This window comes from Sander vitreus, chromosome 16, assembly GCF_031162955.1.
Source record: "Sander vitreus isolate 19-12246 chromosome 16, sanVit1, whole genome shotgun sequence".
Lineage (NCBI taxonomy): Eukaryota > Metazoa > Chordata > Actinopteri > Perciformes > Percidae > Sander > Sander vitreus.
The window spans coordinates 16310954-16329448 of record NC_135870.1 but is presented as its reverse complement, the minus strand read 5'-3'; the positions used below and the strand labels follow the sequence as shown (position 1 = coordinate 16329448).

The 18495-nt window shown below is 39.8% G+C and overlaps 2 protein-coding genes across 8 annotated transcripts in view; both read right to left on the bottom strand.

Annotated features, from left to right (window-relative positions):
* Nucleotides 1-18495, bottom strand: part of rabgap1 (RAB GTPase activating protein 1) — a 75881-nt gene that overhangs the window by 25586 nt on the left and 31800 nt on the right. For all 7 annotated transcript variants that reach the window (XM_078272096.1, XM_078272094.1, XM_078272098.1 and 4 more), the window contains one exon: nt 566-679. In XM_078272096.1, the coding sequence (XP_078128222.1) occupies nt 566-679 (114 nt within the window). The remainder of the gene's footprint in view (nt 1-565; nt 680-18495) is intronic.
* On the bottom strand, nt 7438-13558 carry LOC144531563 (putative G-protein coupled receptor 21). Its single transcript, XM_078271786.1, has one exon. It carries the CDS (start codon nt 12585-12587, stop codon nt 11352-11354), a length of 1236 nt encoding a protein of 411 aa, XP_078127912.1. The 5' UTR covers nt 12588-13558; the 3' UTR covers nt 7438-11351.

Below are 18495 nucleotides of genomic sequence, written 5' to 3'. Positions count from 1 at the left end.
ATTTACACAACAATTACACAGTATGACATGGAAATGTGAATCTTTTTCACATGCATCCTGCTTTAAGTGGTTCTTGCAAATGAAGACAACTGCTACCAAAAAGACCAACTGTTTATGTCTCCAATTACAGTTTTACAGTACTGTATTATGCTCAGTGAGGTTAGGGCTACAACGTTTATAATAAATCACCCAAAAAACACTTGTGACAGAGATTGTACAGTAAAAATAAATCCGTTATTTACTGTGACGGTTAGGGTCGTAGGAATTCCATTAAACTTTATTTTAAATAGAGGATATGTTGGGAGAAATTTCTGAAAAGATGGATAAAAAAAAACTGGTATTGTTTGTATATGTTTTGCATTTAAATTACATTTAAATACAGTCAATGTTGATCAGAGTGGAAAATAGAAGAAGGGAAAACATGCTTGTTTCTGTACCTTTCTCTACAAAAGGTTTACACCTCATTTGGTATACCGTCAGCTGTAGCTATTTAACTGGCTCCATAATGCCCTGTTGACTTTAAAAATGTAATTTAAACATCCTCTTGCGTGTGTGAGTATCCCACCTTGCAGATCTTGTAAAGGGAGTCTTGTCCATCTCCTCCAGTGTCTTTGAAGTAGTCATGAGCTGGGAATGTCCTGTTAATGTCCCTGGTGATGGCACTGTCCTGAGGGGATTCCTAATAATGACACACAAGAAGTTTTATTAGCGAACTACTGGGGGGGAAAAAAATCCATAGAGGCCCAGCAATGGTCAGTGTACCTCAGTATGTGAAGGCAATACACTGCTGAGATTTACAGTATACTACTGGAGGCACAGAATGTTCTCTTCCACAGTACAGACTGTACATCTACCCTGTATCTCTACTTATCTTTTTTCTGTCCATTTAGTTCTAATTGTAATCGATTTAGAACTTGACACTAACAACAGTTAACAATAATAACGCAGCTCTGACAAACTGTAAAATAAAATAACATTAAGGGAAAACTGACCAAACACAAACAGATTCCTATTATTCATTATGTTGATTCAACATACAAGTTTTCTCTGAAACAAACAACATACCGAGTTCATTGCCTAAAATCGGGTCACTTTGTGAAATACAAGAAACAAGAAAATCTCTGACACATTGCCCTACTTTAGAGTGATATCAACAAGAAGGTCATTTGATAGAAAAAAAAAACCTAAGACATTGAAATACTGTACTGTATACAACAGGCTGATAAGATTGTTTGGCTTTCATTGTCACACCTTCTACTAACAAACACTCTGAACTATAACAGAGTGAATTGATGAGTGACTAGAACAGAGAGCAGGAAATGTGTTAAGGTGTGAATACAAAATGTATGCACCTGAAAAAAAAATCTAAAAAGGAAAAGAGCTATCAGCACCATAACCTGAAGGATTGAGGGTGTTGTTTGCAGTACATGCTTTTTTTCTTAAAAATGAATCTCATTTGGGCTGAGTGGTGCCACCATAGACTGTATATAGAATGGACCAACAGATCCCGTTGCTCTGGACGGAGACCAGTGAAGGCCATTAGAAGTATTTTTCCGGTGAGCGCTGAGCGTTACTGCGCAGCCTCCAACTGAGAGAGACAACGTAAATGTGACGTGAGCACCCTGTCTGAAAGTTGGAAGTCTTCTGGTAGCTGTGCCAAGAGAAATCTCAATCATTCCGAATATTGCAGAGACGGAGAGCGTAGGTATATGTAAGGAGATAACATAGGCACAGGCTAATCATTGCTAACTAAAATACTAGTTAACATTAGTAATTAAACTTAAACAGCTAATGTAAGTCGAAACTGCCTGCGAGCTTCTCCTGTACTATACGGTAATTCCTCTACTATACGACAGTAAGTCCCGTGGTTATGACACAATCGTTAGCCTATTTTTACAAAAACGTCTACTATGGAGCCATAACGTGAGATACAAGGTAATGGAGCCTTTTATACATTGTCGTGTTTCTTTAGAAATAAACAATGGACAATCAAAGTCTTTAAATGCTTCAGATGTAAAGTTATTCGCTGTCAAAGTGACGTCAAAATGAATGGCAGTCAATGGGATGCTAACGCGGGGGGTGAGTGCTTGTTAGCATCAAAATGGCGCCATAGGATCGACGCGTTGTGAGGAGAAGCTTACCCCCTTGGGTGCCACTAGCTGGAAAAAAAAGAAGAGTCTTTAACTATGCTAGCAGCTTTCTGAGACAACAATGCTTCAATGTCAGCATGCTAACATGCTCACGATGACAATGCTAAAATGTTGACTCTAAGCAGGTACAGTATAATGTTTACTATGTTCACCATCTTAGTTTAGCTAGCTTATTATCACTAAACACAAAGTACAGCTGAGGATGATGGGTGTGTCATTAGCTTTGCAGGTATTTAATCAAACTACTGGGCAAAATTAACATTTTGACCTGGTAATGATTAAAGAGTGATCATTGAAAAGATTGAAATGTGTCGTGAAGGGGAAATTAATGTTTGTACCAAATTACATTTTAATCCATCCACTGGTTGTTGATATTTCAGTGTGGACCAAAAGTGGTGCGCCAACCGATCGACACAGACCACACTGCCATATCATAGAGCTATGCCGCTAGCATGGAGGACACAAGATCAGAAAAAACTGTTCATGGTCAGAATACACTGATGTAGGGGTGACCCCTAACAGTGGAATATTCAATGCTTTGATGGAAAGAGCCTGATTCGACTGCCAGTCTCACAGACAAAGATTCTGGACGAGACGAGTGTAAACTTGTTCTAAACGTTCTGAAACCTGCCAGGTTACACCAACGAGATGAGACGAGACAGTGTGTCCTCTTCATAGCACAACGACTTTTTGTACTTCCGTCCTAACTTCGGACTTTCAGGCTTTTTTGTAGCTATATATCATTTCTTGCGTCTAAATATAAATGTGGATAACGTTAGTGATAGTGAGATGCTTGCTACAGCTGCATTTCTAGGGATGAAACGGCAAAAGCGTTTTATATCTCTGATACACTGCTTTGTTCTAAGGACGCTCACTCTCTAGGTCGCTCAACCATATACTGTGCTTGCAGGCGCTCGTTGAGCCTCCAGGCCGGTTCAGACCTATGCAACTTTTACCTACATCGTTCTAAATCGGTTTCGTCTCGTAGCAAATCTTCTTTGATGCTTTCAATAACTCTTTTTAAAGTGGGTAAAAAAAATCTGACCACCCCATAACAGATTTAAGTTTCACTTTCCATGATCCGTGATCGACGGTCGCCCCCCCAACCCCCACGATTCAACTATCAGTCGACGATAGGCAAGACTTGACAATTCTGATTCAACTATGAAAATTCTTAGTCAGGGACACCCCTACACTGATGCAAGTACAGAGGCATGGCCACAACCCCAACTACACACACAGGCCTGAGGCAACATATTTTTTTACTCTGGGATATCCCTCCACTGTGATGACAGAGCACAACACAGTGAAAATACCACACACATGCACACAGTTCAGTAATTACTCTACTAGCAAGATTAATCACCTCTCATTTCATTATTGATGCACAGTGTATTTGGAACAAACAGCCTCTAAGTAAGTAACGTTACTCCAAGACATCCTGGCCACTACATGACAGACCAAATACACATTTAAAGATATCTGAAACTATTTTGGGTGATGTAATACAAACATGGGGCATTCATTTAACTGTGTAGGCAGAAACGGCATTCTTTGTAGCCTGGTGCTACGACCCTGTTTTCATACCATCAGTGAAGAATAAGACAGTCAGCAAGAGCAAAGAACGAGCAAATTAATGTGATACTCCATTGATCCATGTAAGAAAATGTCCCAATACACATTGGGAAATAATCCTTGAATTTTTCAGCATCCTGTGCTTTGCTCAATGGCACTTTTGCAGGATTGAAGCTTACCATCATTTGCAGCAGGGGCTTAAAATCCCTATTAGCAAAACCATCCTGCAATACCATAGTCAAAGTGGCTGTAAATGAAAGCCAACTACCTCAGAAAGTACTTGTTTTCTGTAGCTAATTATACCTTCTTGGTCTATCTGTTATTGTAACTATCAAGTCCCTCCCTCTCCTTTTTCCAAGGTTTCTGTTCCAACTTCCACAGAGCAAGAGAGTGAAACAAAAATAACCAAGTATAAGAGGAAATGGAAGGAAATGTGTGCGTGCGTGCGTGCGTGCGTTGTAAGCACAGCCAATTTGACTAGATGCTTAAGGAAGTTTGAATAATGTTGATTGTTAGAGTAATTCTGGTAATTTTTTTATTTTAGGTTTGTTGAATTTGTCCTCTTACTTCCATGGAAAGTCCTGCTAAAACAGACTCTGTACAATTCTCATTTACTAGACCTGAAAAACATTAGTGGATTAACAGATATCTTCATCAACAGAAAAATAATCAGAAAATTTCTCTGGTTCCAGCTTCTCAAATTGGAGAGTTGCTGCTTCTCTGTATCATATATAATTGTAAACTGAGTACCTTTGGGTTTGGGACTTTTGATCAAACAAAACAACAGGTCAGAAGACATCACCGTGGGCTGTGGGAAGTTGTGATTGGCATATCTTTACAACCCATTTTTTTTTTACATTTCATAGACCAAATGATTAATCGATTAATCAAAAAATACGTGGCAGATAAGGGCTTTACCATGAAGCACATGAGTAAAGTTCAACCAGGTGTAACTATAGCCACTGAAAAGGTGCACACAGGCACTCCAGAAATCTTGATCTTGAAATTGGTATTGATGCATTTCAGAGCGCAGGGGTGGAGTTACTACGTCCAGTGTGAAGGGCCCATTACACCGGGCTACAGTCTCTCAGTGAATGATAAGGATCCATGTTTATACAAGCACCACTTAGCCATACTTATCTGAAGTGCTGAGAGCATGTACAAAGACCTCTGACATAATGGACAATTAGCTTCCTTTCTGTCTGTCTATTCAGTTAAAGTGAGGTTAGGGTAGCGTGAGAGAGGAGAGAAAACATCCAGTGTCTCATGGTAATGCACGGAAGTGTGAGAGCGAGTTCAAGCGATTAAGAGAAGGACAAAGAGAGATAAGACAAAAGATGATAAGGATAGTGCATCTCTATGTATGTATAAAGAAGACTGTGAAATACAAAGGTGATAACATACATATCACTGTAGCTGATATTTAAACACTTAATACATGTTGGCTTTCGAGGCAGCTATAAAAGGTTAGGCTGCTTTACAAAGAACTGTAGCTGTGGTCAGCTTGGATAGAATAAACAATACATAAATAGCATAGCAGATAGCATAAAGACTGGATGCAGGAGGAAACAGCTAGCCGGCTCTGTCCAGAGCTCAAAAATACACCTACCAGCAAAGCTCACTAATTAACACTTTGTATCTTGTTTGTTTAAGCCGTACACAAAGTATAAAAACGTCAAGCGTTACGTGCTGAAAAAAGTGAAATGATTTCCGTTCATACCATATAAGACTTATTGTTTTTTGCAAAGTAGAAACATGCAGAGAAACATGCTCCGCCTACATGCAGTTTTTTGCAGGTCGACGGTCCAGTGAGTGAGTCAGAGATAGCAGCACTAAAGGACGAGTATGGCGAGTGGTGGCGACCCACAAGAGTTAGAGGACCCGCCGGCCTCTTTAAGATCGCAAGTTTGGGAAAACTTCGAGACTGTATGGATGAAGCCTGGAGCCTCCCGTGTCATGCCCTCCCGTCCACATATTTGTTGTTGTTGTTGTTATTATTGTTTATATATGTAATTTGCACTTTCATAAATAAGAGATGCTGTATTTCCAGTTTTATAGCTAGCTGTCTTATTTTGTTTACAAGTTACAGATGGAGTCTGGAGATGATGTGGGGTTTACATCTTACTTTACACACTTCAGGCTGTTGCAGCTAGCTCAGGGGAGAGACTGGATGACACTAGGTGGTACAGCCTGAGACATGCACAATAAAAAAAATTTGCCTTCTGCATTTTTGTTATGCTTTTCCCTCCATTGTATTGAACCAAACCGTGATGTCTGAACCAAGGTATGAACCGAACCGTGACTTTTGTGTAGCGTTCCACTCCTACAATGGATGTGTTGAAGCACTGTTTACGGTCAGTGACAAGTAACTGCCAGAATAGTACTGTTAGGAAATCAAATTAAGCACCTATAAAGAGCACCTATAAACTGAATGGAAGTCACGGAACAAAACATGTTCTTCTTACAGACGTACAATAAAAACTCTTCAATGGGGGTAAGCCAAAAATGGCAAAGTTACTGTCCTGTGTGTGTGTGTGTGTGTGTGTGTGTGTGTGTGTGTGTGTGTGTGTGTGTGTGTGTGTGTGTGTGTGTGTGTGTGTATGTCCGTGCGTGTCTAAAGCTAGGAATAAAGTACTGGAGTAGGGTTTCCGTGGGAAGACTGACTAGCTAGCCCTCTATTGTTTATGTCCCTAATTTTCTCTGACTCCACACAATAGCTGACATGTCATTCTGTTATTCTTTCTTTGCTCCTAAAGGACCCTGCTGAGATGCCAAGAGAACATACGGTGATATTTATCAAGCTTGATTTTTATCAACCATGCTCCCCAACCCTAACAACCCTGAGTTTTACACTTTGCATTGTATCACAGGATTCAAGCCCTAATCAAAGAAATAGTGAATGTGGCAGTAACTAATGCTTTGTAAATAACAACTAGTCTTAACTTGCTTTCATCACAAACAACTGAAATTTCCCTTTTAAGGCTTTAAAGCTAATACATATTAGTTAGTTAAATACAGTGATTCCATTAATCTTTCCTTTACAAGAATATGTAATGGACTGAACACATGCGCAAGCAACTGCAGAGCCATTTTCTCACCTTAGCTATCATTAAATCTTAATTGTCTGTCTCATGCCCTACTTTGTGCCATTTGTGCACTGGCTGCTTCAGCACAAGGAGAGACAACAAAATATGTATCTGATCAGGACCAACATGACATAGAGGAAGAAACTAAATCTTAATGACACTACACACATTCACTGCCAAAACTACAAAGGCATTCTCTCATGGTATTGCTTTCCAAAACCACTAACATTTCCCACTGCGGCTTCGCCAGCATGCAAATTCAGCAGACCAACTAGTCCATTTACAGCATGTTAGCAAAAATGTATTCTTAACTTTAACAATCTACACCAAAGCATTCACCATTTGGCAAAAGATGGAAAATTCTGCATGAATGCAGTGCTATTACTTTTCTTATCAACTATAATACTTGATCTTCAGCCAGCAGTATTTAGCCAAGCCTTCCACCTCACTAAATATAAAGGTCTGTTTTTGTCACAAATAACACAGTATGTGGGTTAACAAACTTTCTGATTACTAACTGCAATTCACCTGTGGGAGGGTAGATAAACTGAAAATGAAAGGAAAATTGTGGCCACCATGACTGTGTTTGTAGCAAAGTAATTAGCACAAACAAGTTAGAATTCATTGAGATAACATTACATTTATTTGCTCAATACAGACACACAACAACATGTACATCTTGCATCATGCATTGTGTAATGAAAAATATCTAATTTGTCACAGAGACGCACTATCATGACAGCAAAGTGAAACATTTTTGCCCATTTGTTACAGCGGTCAGTTTCATCCTAATGTGATAATAATCTCAGTGTCTTAGAACAACTGAGTCATGAGTCAGCCATTTTGGAGGGTCTTGTGTGATCTATTGAGAGCCTTACAAATACACAAAGAAGAAAATCTCATACGGATTAAAAGACAGCTATGAAAATACCCTGGTGTGGGTATGTGGGTATGTGGGTATGTGGTGTGTGTGTGTGTGTGTGTGTGTGTGTGTGTGTGTGTGTGTGTGTGTTAAAGTGCAGGCTTTACTGATCGTTTGGGGTACTGTCTACTCTTAGAAGAACCAGTAATCAGCTGGTGGAAATATACACACTATGCTTGTTCCCCACGACAGACACACACATCTGGGCAGCCCCAGTTCTTAAAAGTGGCGATGCACTTAAAGCGGTTTGCCAACTGCCTAAGATTCCAAAAGAGGAAGATGAAGAAGCAGCAGCCACCTTCTAATGTTTCCAAATAACTTGTAAAGGGCTAAAAAGGTAAATAAAATGTCAGTGCATAATAAGGACTCTGGAAACACAATGAACCAGTAGCTATGGAAGCTAGGGACCATTCTAATCTTCATTGTTTGCACATATAACAACTTTTATTACACTACCTATTTGCCAATGGCCTTCTCCGTTTTTTAACTCATTAGTACTTATCAATTGTGTTTGTAGTATGCACTCATACATTATTGTGCCCCATGAACAATAATTTCTCTCTCTCTCATAGCAGAAGGCTGCATTTAACCTACAAATGGCCTTATCCTAACCAACATGGCACTGCACCTTGACACAGCCATCACCAGAGTGTTGTTCCCTTGAGAACATGAGTTGACCATTTTCCCACAGGAAAAAAAGGGAACGTGTGTGAATGCTAATGTTAGCATGTTTTGGCACAATAATTACTATCTATCTATACAAAGATACTTTGACCTAAATCTTACACATTTCTGAGGAATTGTACCATTAACTTCTGTGGGAAATTATATCTTTTTAGTGGTGAACTTGGTGAACTGCAAAAGACAGTAGAGACACCTTAACAGAAACTGCCCAAGTAAAATAAATGGATCTTCATTAAGACACATCTTCAATCATTTCAATAGGTAATCATGCTACTAAACCTACTTAGATTTTGCAACATTTCACATAAAAATACATTTCTGTAGTTTGGCAATCAGACTATACACCATTTCTGCCCGCACCATTTCTGAACAAAAGATGGTACAAATAGGAAAGATTACAATATTTAGCAATGCTTCACAGATGACAGCCAAAATATTTAAAGACAACATGAATCTACCACAATGGCACATCATACTCACATACAGTACACTAACAAAATACAGTGTATTCGAGAGATGTGACGTGCAGCTAATAAAGCAATGAAACACTGTTAGCAGCCTTGCTAGAACACCGTAAACAGTTAAATTCAGCCAATGGTCACATCCTAACACACACACTCAAACACACACAAACAAATAATTTAAAATACAAACAATATTAACAGTTTTGAGTCATGTGTTTGTTCCTGGTTGATTTCAGTTTTACACAAGAGAGTAGCTGAATTAACAATGACATTACTTTACACAACAGATGGGGTTCAGGTTATTCTGTAAGGAGTGTGGAATTTTAGGCTGGCTAATGTATATTTTTATTTCCAGTCTGTGCTGTTGCCTCTAAAACCAGTTGCATGTCTATAAATTAAGCCCTCACTAAATGTAAGGAAAGTACTTTCCCAACAGTTCATTTTCATTTGTATATCAAGGCAACAATATATCACTTTACTGAAACAATCATACTCATGCGGACAAGTCATCACTGGGCCAACACAGTGCAGTGGAACTACACAAAGTTGATGTAAAACCCCCTCTTACTACATCACACTTAACTAAATCTTCATATGTTAGATATTTAGAAAACAATATCATTTAACCAAATGAACTTTCTTTGGTAGATTAGATAAAATGTATAAAGTTAGATTATCTGCACCTAAATAAACTGTAAAATGATTCTCCATGGTTCAAAATAGAGATAATGGTTCACAATGTTTGCGTTTATGACACACAATGTACACTTGGAGTCATTTTGACATAGAGACATATTATTGGCTTTGATAAATTTGTATTAAATATCAAGTTAAGAGTGAAAAGAACCCACGTGTGTGTGTGTGTGTGTGTGTGTGTGTGTGTGTGTGTGTGTACTAGTCCCTGAAAGTGGGCAGAATAATGCAGTCACAATACAGCATACACCTAGGTTTGTAAAAAGGTCATTATTCGCAAAAATATTTATATTTCCACAATCACATAAGACTTCTCATTAGACTATTACTCTCAGCCAATCTCAGAGACAGGGGGTCAGGATCACAGTTCAAGGGTCATTCATTTAAGAGCTTAACATTTTTACCATTGATAAAAAGCCTTGGTCTTGCTTTTCCTTGGACACAGTTAGGCCCGATCAGACAGAGCATGTTTAAGCAGCCTAGGACGGCTTTTTAAAATTGTTTTCAAGGTGAATTAAGCATTTTGTTCACTGCTTTTGGGAGCCTGAGTGCCTCGCGTTTTTCCGTTGTATGCGCCTTGCATTTTTGCAACAGCGCCCTAAATGCCTCATGTTGAAATAACTTCTACTCAGAGCGGAAAAAGCGCCCGACATCATTTACTACTATTACTAGGCAACCTGCAAAACATCTGCTCTGTCTGATCGGAGTCTTATGAAATAAGTTTAGTTACATAATCAAAACAACAAAGGTGCAATGAAACTGGCAAAGATTTGAAAAATTAATTGAACGATAAATTAACTGAAAATAATGTTTGCTGTTTGTCAGGTTAACAGTCGTACACCCGAGCTGGGTAGCATCTCATCTTACATATTACAAACAGCCAGCTCAATGTGTGAACCTACGACCTAGTAAAAGACATTACATCGATCATAAAATTATAACAATCTGAAATTTCAAAGTTGATGTATAGATGACAAAGCATAATCACTTCAGTCAATGCAAACTAACTCGAAAATGACATACTACGTACTAAGTCTAAGACCTAAAGTTTTTCTTTCCATTTCTTTTTGACTGACTAAGCTCGATCAATCAGTCAACAACAAAAGACAACAAAGACAAACAAACTGTTGCATACTGAGGGGGTAGGGGCATGTAAAAACATATTTAAAGAGCTTCACCTTAGCACCACATTACAAAAACACAGCATCAACTGTCTTCTTTTTTGCATTTAACTCATACTGTGCTGATAATCTGGCAACAAAGGTCACATTGTTTCACATACAGTCTTTCAGAACACTTTTCTTGGAACGTTTTGTTGTTTTGGCAAAATAAGTTAAGGATTCACTTGCCATTAAAGGAAACTGATAGATAAAAATGGTGTTTAACCTCAAAAGAGTTAATTTCTCCAGAGATTCTTTTAGACACCTTTTTCTCCTCCTTCCCAACCCTTTCCATCTATCACCCCTGTCCATACACAGTACAGTATGCTGGGTTTCTAGGACCATTTTAAAAACACCTTGCAGGGCTATTTAGGCCTTTTCTCCTTCAGTGTTTTATTCTTGACTCCCTTTCTCTGTCTTTGCTAGCTGTGGCGTCTGCAGAGAGGACGCCTGTGTAACCTCCAAATGCGACAGAAACAGCAGTGACGGATCAATGCCTCCTTCCATCTCTTTACAGCACATTTAAGCTTAAAAGAGGAGACATATTACAGCAATCACATCAGGCTTTTAAAAAGTTAAAATGCCAACTTGGCACAAGGGTTTCCTTTATGTGCGCTCTACACATGACATGTGCCAATTCCTATTTCCCCATGTCCGTATCCATACGCCGGCACTCCACATCTTTTTTCAACAGAACCAACAAAAGCCTTTTTAGTGTTCCTAACCCTGAAGCCACTGCCACTTCCACTGCGCTGTAAACAGAAGGAACAGAGACGTTTGAGGCCCTTCCTGAAGGCAGAGTTGGAGAGGCTGTAGATGAGACAGTTACAGAAGCTGTTGCTGATGGCAAGCCATGTGGTTAGGAATGAGGCTGCAGGGTGGTGATAGATCCCTCCACTCTCCAACAGAAAGTAGAGGATGTAGGGCAACCAGAGGATATAAAACACGCTGGTAATGCGGAACAGTACCATAGCGTATCGCTTGTCTGGGTATGTTGATGTGGGCTGATGATACTGTGGTTGCGATGTTTGTGGTTGAGACAAGTGGGGCAACTGCCCTTGCTCTACTGCACTGTTGTCCTTGAACGCAGATCCCACTGTCAATCCTAGGCCCTGCAGCTGTTGGGGTTTGTATCGTGCGCGACGCTCACTGATCTCCCGGGTGTGCTGCCGGCAGATCTTGAAGATGTTGGCGTAGGTATAGCAAACAGTGAGAGCAGCTGGGGCGTAGAGCAGTGCAACAATAAAGGTTGTGAAGGCCGGACGAGTCCTCCACTCAACTGCGCACCACTCCACCACATCCCCGTGGTAACCAGGTTTCCCCCACCCCAGAAAAGATGGGAGAAACACTAGAGCAGAGTACAACCATATTAGAACGATGCAGCATCGAATTCGACAAGGTGTCACCAGGGATGCATAAGTCAGAGGTCGTGTGATGGCAATGTAGCGGTCTACACTCACACACGCTAATGACACCATTGAAACTGATTTCAAAACAGACACCATGTAGCCGAACACCTGGCAGGTGAGTTTGGGGTCGAGGCCCTTGAGGTGATGGAGGAGGGACAGAGAGGGGAACAGGCAGCTGACCCCCACAAGCAGATCAGCGTATGCCATAGTCTGGATGAAAGCACTGGTGGTGTGCTGGCTAAGCAAGGGGGCACAGTGAAACACAAAAATTACCACCAGGTTTCCAGAAATGATGAGAACAGTGAGGAGAAGTATGATAGAGACTTCAAGCAAGCAGGTGGTGAAAATCTGGGAATAGCCTATCTCAAGCAAGCAGAAGGGAGCAGATAAGTTTGACGGGTCAGCAGAGCTTTGGTTCAGTGGATCCAGGGAGGAATTCATCATCTTGTAGCTGTATGGTTTCAGTCCAAACAAAAGGCTGCATGCTGCGGTTCCATGATGAGACTACTGCCATCTGCCATTTCAAATGCAGGAGGGATGGAAAGGACAGCGAGAGGTGAGGAAGCCCCCTGGGTTTGTCCTCGGTGCTGGCAGTTGTGGTTTTACACAAAGATATAAAAACTACCAGCGTAAAAACAGATTAACACACACAAAAAAACGTGTGTATTCCTTTTATTCAGTAAAGCAAACTTCCCAGCTAAAGGCACAAAAAGGAGAAAAAAAACAGAATGTGACTTTGTTTAAAGGAATTCTAGTCCAATCTATGCCTGAAATGCCTCCGCTCCCTATAAAGTCAAAGATGTCTTCAACATCTGCTGCAGCTGTAGAAAGCACTGATTGAAGCTCTCTTATGTGTCTATAGTCCACAGAGTCACAGCTTACAATGAAAAGACATTATTGTGCAATGTGCTGCGTTAATGAATTGAGGGAAGGAGACATTAAGCATAATATCTCCTTTTTATTCTGTCCTTCTGCTTCTCTCTCCTGTTTCTTCTTCTTTATTCCTTGCGTTTCTTGGCTCTCCTTTACCCCTCTTTTCACCACTCCTCCATGTCCGCTTGCTCTTGTCACAGTTTCTGTCTGGTCCTTCGCAGCAAAATCACAGCAGACTGGCATTAGCTGAGAGAATGAAGGCGGTGCACGGAGTGACTGGTATTTAAAACATGCGCGCACACACATGCAAACACACCTCAGCTGTTATTTCTATCCAGAGGAGCAGCAACTGTGTCTGGACTGGAAATGAGGTAGGCAGTCATACCGATGCTGGGAGAACCCCCCGTGTTCATTTATCCTCCTTTGCTGTCTCTCTCTTTCTTGCTCCCTCTGCCTCTCTCTCTACAGAAACAGTGACACTGAGGCCCCTCCCCTTCCCTGTGGCTCCAACCAATGATTAACTGCAAGGGCACAAGGCTTGCCTCTTTCCCCAACCCTCTCACCCCTCCCTGTTTTTTCTATGCCAGTGGTTCTTATAATTGCCCTAAAATTCAAACATACTCTTTCACACTGTTTAAATTAGTAACATTCAGTGTTAAGCCAGCTCGTTTGACTGTTAACATCTCAGTAACCTCTCATTCCCAATTCCCAAAAGATAGGACATTTTTGAGTTGTAAGAATGGACATTGTCGTTCTACAGTGCAGAAAAGGTATTGTATTTGTTTGCAGGGAAACAATAAATGCATGCCTGGGTGCAGTTTACTGGAAATATTTCTATTTTCAATCTGATTGTAAACCAAGGACATACAGGACAGGAAAGCATCTTTCCCTACAGTTTTGTGCATCTTCGCATGTGGACTACTACACACAAAGTTTGTGCTTATTGCTGCACAGTGAAATCAGATCTCACTGTATCTGTGTGGGTTTATAATCTGCTTCTGTATTCATAAAGCACAGACAGTGCCATTATTTAACAGATAGTCTTTAGTTTCTTGTGAAAGAATTCATCCAGTCGAATGTGTTAAAACTTTCTCTAATTGTTTATTAAGGAAGCCATAACTGCATCTTTACTGACTCTCTGATTTGTTCTTGCTGGTACTCCATACACCGTACATTGAATAAAACAAATATATTTGTAACCTACTAATAATAAACAGCAGCAACATAAAAGCTTAAGAGACTGAGAGACAGATTTAAATACATGAAAGCACAGTGCAAATAATTTAATTTGCCCTCACAGCCTGCGTGTAATTTGTAGCTGATTCACCAACGCATCAAGTAATTATGCAATTAGTAACCGGCTCTGCCTTCTAGGTGCAAACTGCAAGTAAAGGAGAGACTGAAAGGCGCACTTCAATGGAGGAAGTTCAGAAAGTTCAGATAAAAAATAAAAGTCTAGTGATGCTAAAATTAACATTTTCAAAGGCCACGTTGTCTAACTGAGAAATGAATTGCTTTAAATTATATGTATAGAACTGTTTTATCATTAATAATAATGTAAAAGTGTATATCTTACTAGCCCTGTAATATGCCCTGAATACGTTGAAATAACATCACATTCTAAAAAAAAAAAAAGCACATACAAAAAAGCTCACACAGTACTCATGACTCATGCCTTTACAAGTAAACCTTGTTTAATAATGGTACTTATGTAATGTATCATTACACAATGGCCGACGTGTTTTTTTTCTTTGCAACTCTATGTGCAACTCTATGCATGTGTCTCTAAAAGAGCAAGAGAGAGAGACTATAACTGTATGGACACTTAAAAATCTACAGTACTAAGTGGCAACTACTTAATACTTACTTTTGCATGCATCAGCAGATGCTGTGCCTCTACTTAGCATGAGAGTTGCTTTGACACAGTCAGCTACACCCAGGTAGCATGACCTCACCAGTCAGCTTTTAATCTCCCTCCAGGCAATATCAACAGCCAGATTTGTATTGCAAGGCTCTAAAGGACTCAGTTGAACAATTAGTATTTAATTTTCTCAAACATGTTAGCTATAGCAAGTCCCAGTCAGTCCTTCTGTAAAGAGCCTACTGAATCTATGCTAGAACAATTACCAAGTCAGTTATTTTTAGATCACATGATGTGCTGATTGCATTTAAGTACTCACAATCCTGGACAATTAGAAACATCAGTGGTTAATAATCACTGTCAGATTTAGTGCTGCTAGATCCTCATCCTAATGGCTTTCTGAAGACTGCAGAGTGTCTCGTGCAGGGCAATTTGGTGTAGCGTGATGGAGACCAAAACATACCCACACAGCCACACACACACACACCAGCCTTTCTGCACCTTTCTCCCCCGCAATCCAGACACACTCCCATGCTTTCACGCACCTCCTCTGCCCACCACACGAGGAGCTAAAAATAGATGACAGTACAACGAAAATAGTTGGAATTAGAAGAGGAATAAGAGAAAAGGAAGATACTCAAAAGTAACACAGAGCTCATCATAGGTGAGTGGAAGAACAGGTGAAAGAAAAAGTCATATAATATTGCAAGAACAAATCAGGGAGCTATGAGAACGAGTAAGAAGGAAGAACGCAATGTACTATTAGCTGGTTGCAAGGCTGAGCATAAGTTAGTCCTGTTAGCTGTCTAACTTATGCTTCCTCATTGCCTGTCTACCACTGAAGGACAGACTTCCAGTAGCTGATGCAAACTTGGCAACAACACAATGGTCCTAAACTTCTGTAAAGCATGTATGGTTTTAAGGAAAAGAAAAAAGCTGAGGATGTTAACTATGTGTTATGTTAAGATAATGTTAGCTCTTTGCTGACATTGCTGTAGTTATTGTTGGGGTAGAATACAATGAATGCTTCACCGGTGATTCCTCTGTAGAATATCAGCCAATGTTCTGTATTGTTACTTAAATAACACAACATTAATAAATCATCAACAATGTGATATATTATCTGTTTGACAAGCTAAGATAAGCACTATTTAAATAATAAGATAGTTAACTTGCAAGTGCCATACTGGCTGACTTCCATCGGATTATTATTAACACCCACCGTCCACCACCACCCAGCTGTTGGCTCATAATCCTGATAATTCTGTTCTGCTTTTATATAAATATAAATATAAACATGATATAACAAAAACATTAAAAAAATGGAAATGGACAGAGAATACACAATCTTTTATATTAGAGAATTAATTATGTTCATCTCTGTGCTCTCTTCAGTTCACCTAGAGCTAGTACATAAATACCAACATCAGAGTTGTTACATACTCACAGACAAAAACATAATTATAAAATTCCAGCCTGTTCACATTCAACTGCAAAAGAATATGCTTTGTGATAATGTGGGAAACTGGCTTCAAAGTAAAATACAAAAACATCTTGAAGTATTTCAGCTGAAGTCGGAACAGTAATGCACATAAACCTATGGGACAGAGAGACAGGCAGGCATACAGTCACATGGGGAAAAAAAAGAAAGAAGCAGACAAGTCAGGCCGACAAGACAGCGGGAGAGAAGCAAAAAAGAGGCAAGCAGACAGTGTGACAAAACACAAATGAGCAGGCAGACAGAGAAAGGCAGGAAGAAACACAAGTTGACAGAAGCCCAAACAGGTCTAGGTAGAAGTTGGAAGGAGTCAGAGTCAGGCGTACACAAATACATACGATTATAAAGACAGACAGCTAGACAGAGAGGCAGGCATACAGGTCATTATGTGGGTCAGACAGAGACAGACAGGCAGACAGATAGATATGAGCACTTGTTTTTGCTCTCCACAGGAGGCTAGCGCAGCAGGTCCGGGGACCGGGCCTGTTTATCTGATCACATTGTCTACACTACACATACCATATGTGTGTACGCTCATTTACACACCTTAAAAGACTATATTTGCCCACTTTTGTAAGAAATAGGTGGTTGAATATCATGCAGTAACACAATGTTACCCTTCGTATAGAGAGTAATAGTTAATGTGCCCACACTGTGCATGATCACTATTAGGCCTCATAACATTTGGGCCACAAAAACATGATACCGATTATGAACTAAAGTAGGTTATCAGTCAATCATCACCCACTTAAGTGTGTGATCTGATTGTGCTGTGTTCCTTTTACTGTTACAACAAGCTTATTCTAAAGCTCTCTCAAACTCTCAAAAATGGCATGTTTGTTAAAATACACAAAACTTTGACTTTTATTATTTCCCACCATCCCTCTCACCGATGACCCATCCACAACAACTTGTCAATATAAAAACAGTCTACGATGCAAAAGGTTTTGAACGGTGTTTTTACAGGATTATGTACACTATAATATCTATAGCTAAATATTATTTCAATTATTACAACCAAATTACAGTTAATAACATGAAAGAGTAAGGTTAAGGTTAAGCAACACTTTACTGGTACATAGATTATGCGGTTAAAATATGTTGACTGTTATGAAGTAATACGGTCACAATGGCCCTCATTTATCAACCTAACGTAGAAACCAGCACAGATATGATCGCAGAAATCATCTTACGTCAGGCTTCAAGTGTGATTCATGAAACGTTCGCATCACACCAATCAGAGCGTAAGAATGGTCGTACATTGATAAACGCAGCGGCTAGAAAAGATCATAATTTAAATATCACACCCTATTATATTCTCTGTTTTGAGGCCTCGCCACTACAATTTACGACATAGCGAGATGTAATCTGGCTAAGAAGCGGCACTTTTCAGAGGTGGAGATTGAAACCCTGATATCTCAGGTTCATTTGCACAGTGTGTACTATTTGGCAGCCTGAAAACAGTTATTAAAGGCTGTAGAAAGAATGCGGAATGGAAAGAGATCACTGATGCAGTCAACAGTGTTGCCGTGGTAAATCGGACTCCAGCTGAAGTTTAAGTTAATAGTAATATACAGGCTTATATTGCACTCTCTTAGGCCTACATGGTGTACCTATATTTAAATAAACACATAGTAGCGGAGTTTATGCAGTGCATTTTATTTAACTTGTGTTTTTTTCATTGTTCACTTGTGGCCATTAACGACACTTTAAAAGAGAAACGAAAACCTGAAGAATAACAAAAAATGTTGTGTATCGTCATGTTTCCTGTATTAAGAATCATTGCCAAACATAACACTATACCTTTTAAATAATATCCTGTCTCATTCGTATAGCCCCGAGTTGGGGCTGTGCTGGACACTGCTCTCTGGGCATCGGGTCATCTGGCTCCATCACTACATTTAGGCTATGGCACCCTGTTTTCCTGCCCGATGTTGTGCAGAACCCCACAGGCTAAAACAATGTTGCAGACTTTTTCTGGCATGTATAGTAGGGTCCATGAATGCTCGGCATTCAGATATGTGGATGAACACCAAGTTCAAACAGAGTTAGGGCACAAAAGAGGGCACTAGCTAGGACATGCTGTGCATGCAGTGCAATACAGCACAAAGAGATACACA

What these genes read in the sequence shown, in the direction of transcription:
- LOC144531563 (XM_078271786.1), bottom strand. Translation starts at nt 12,587, where the DNA reads ATGATGAATTCCTCCCTGGATCCACTGAACCAAAGCTCTGCTGACCCG.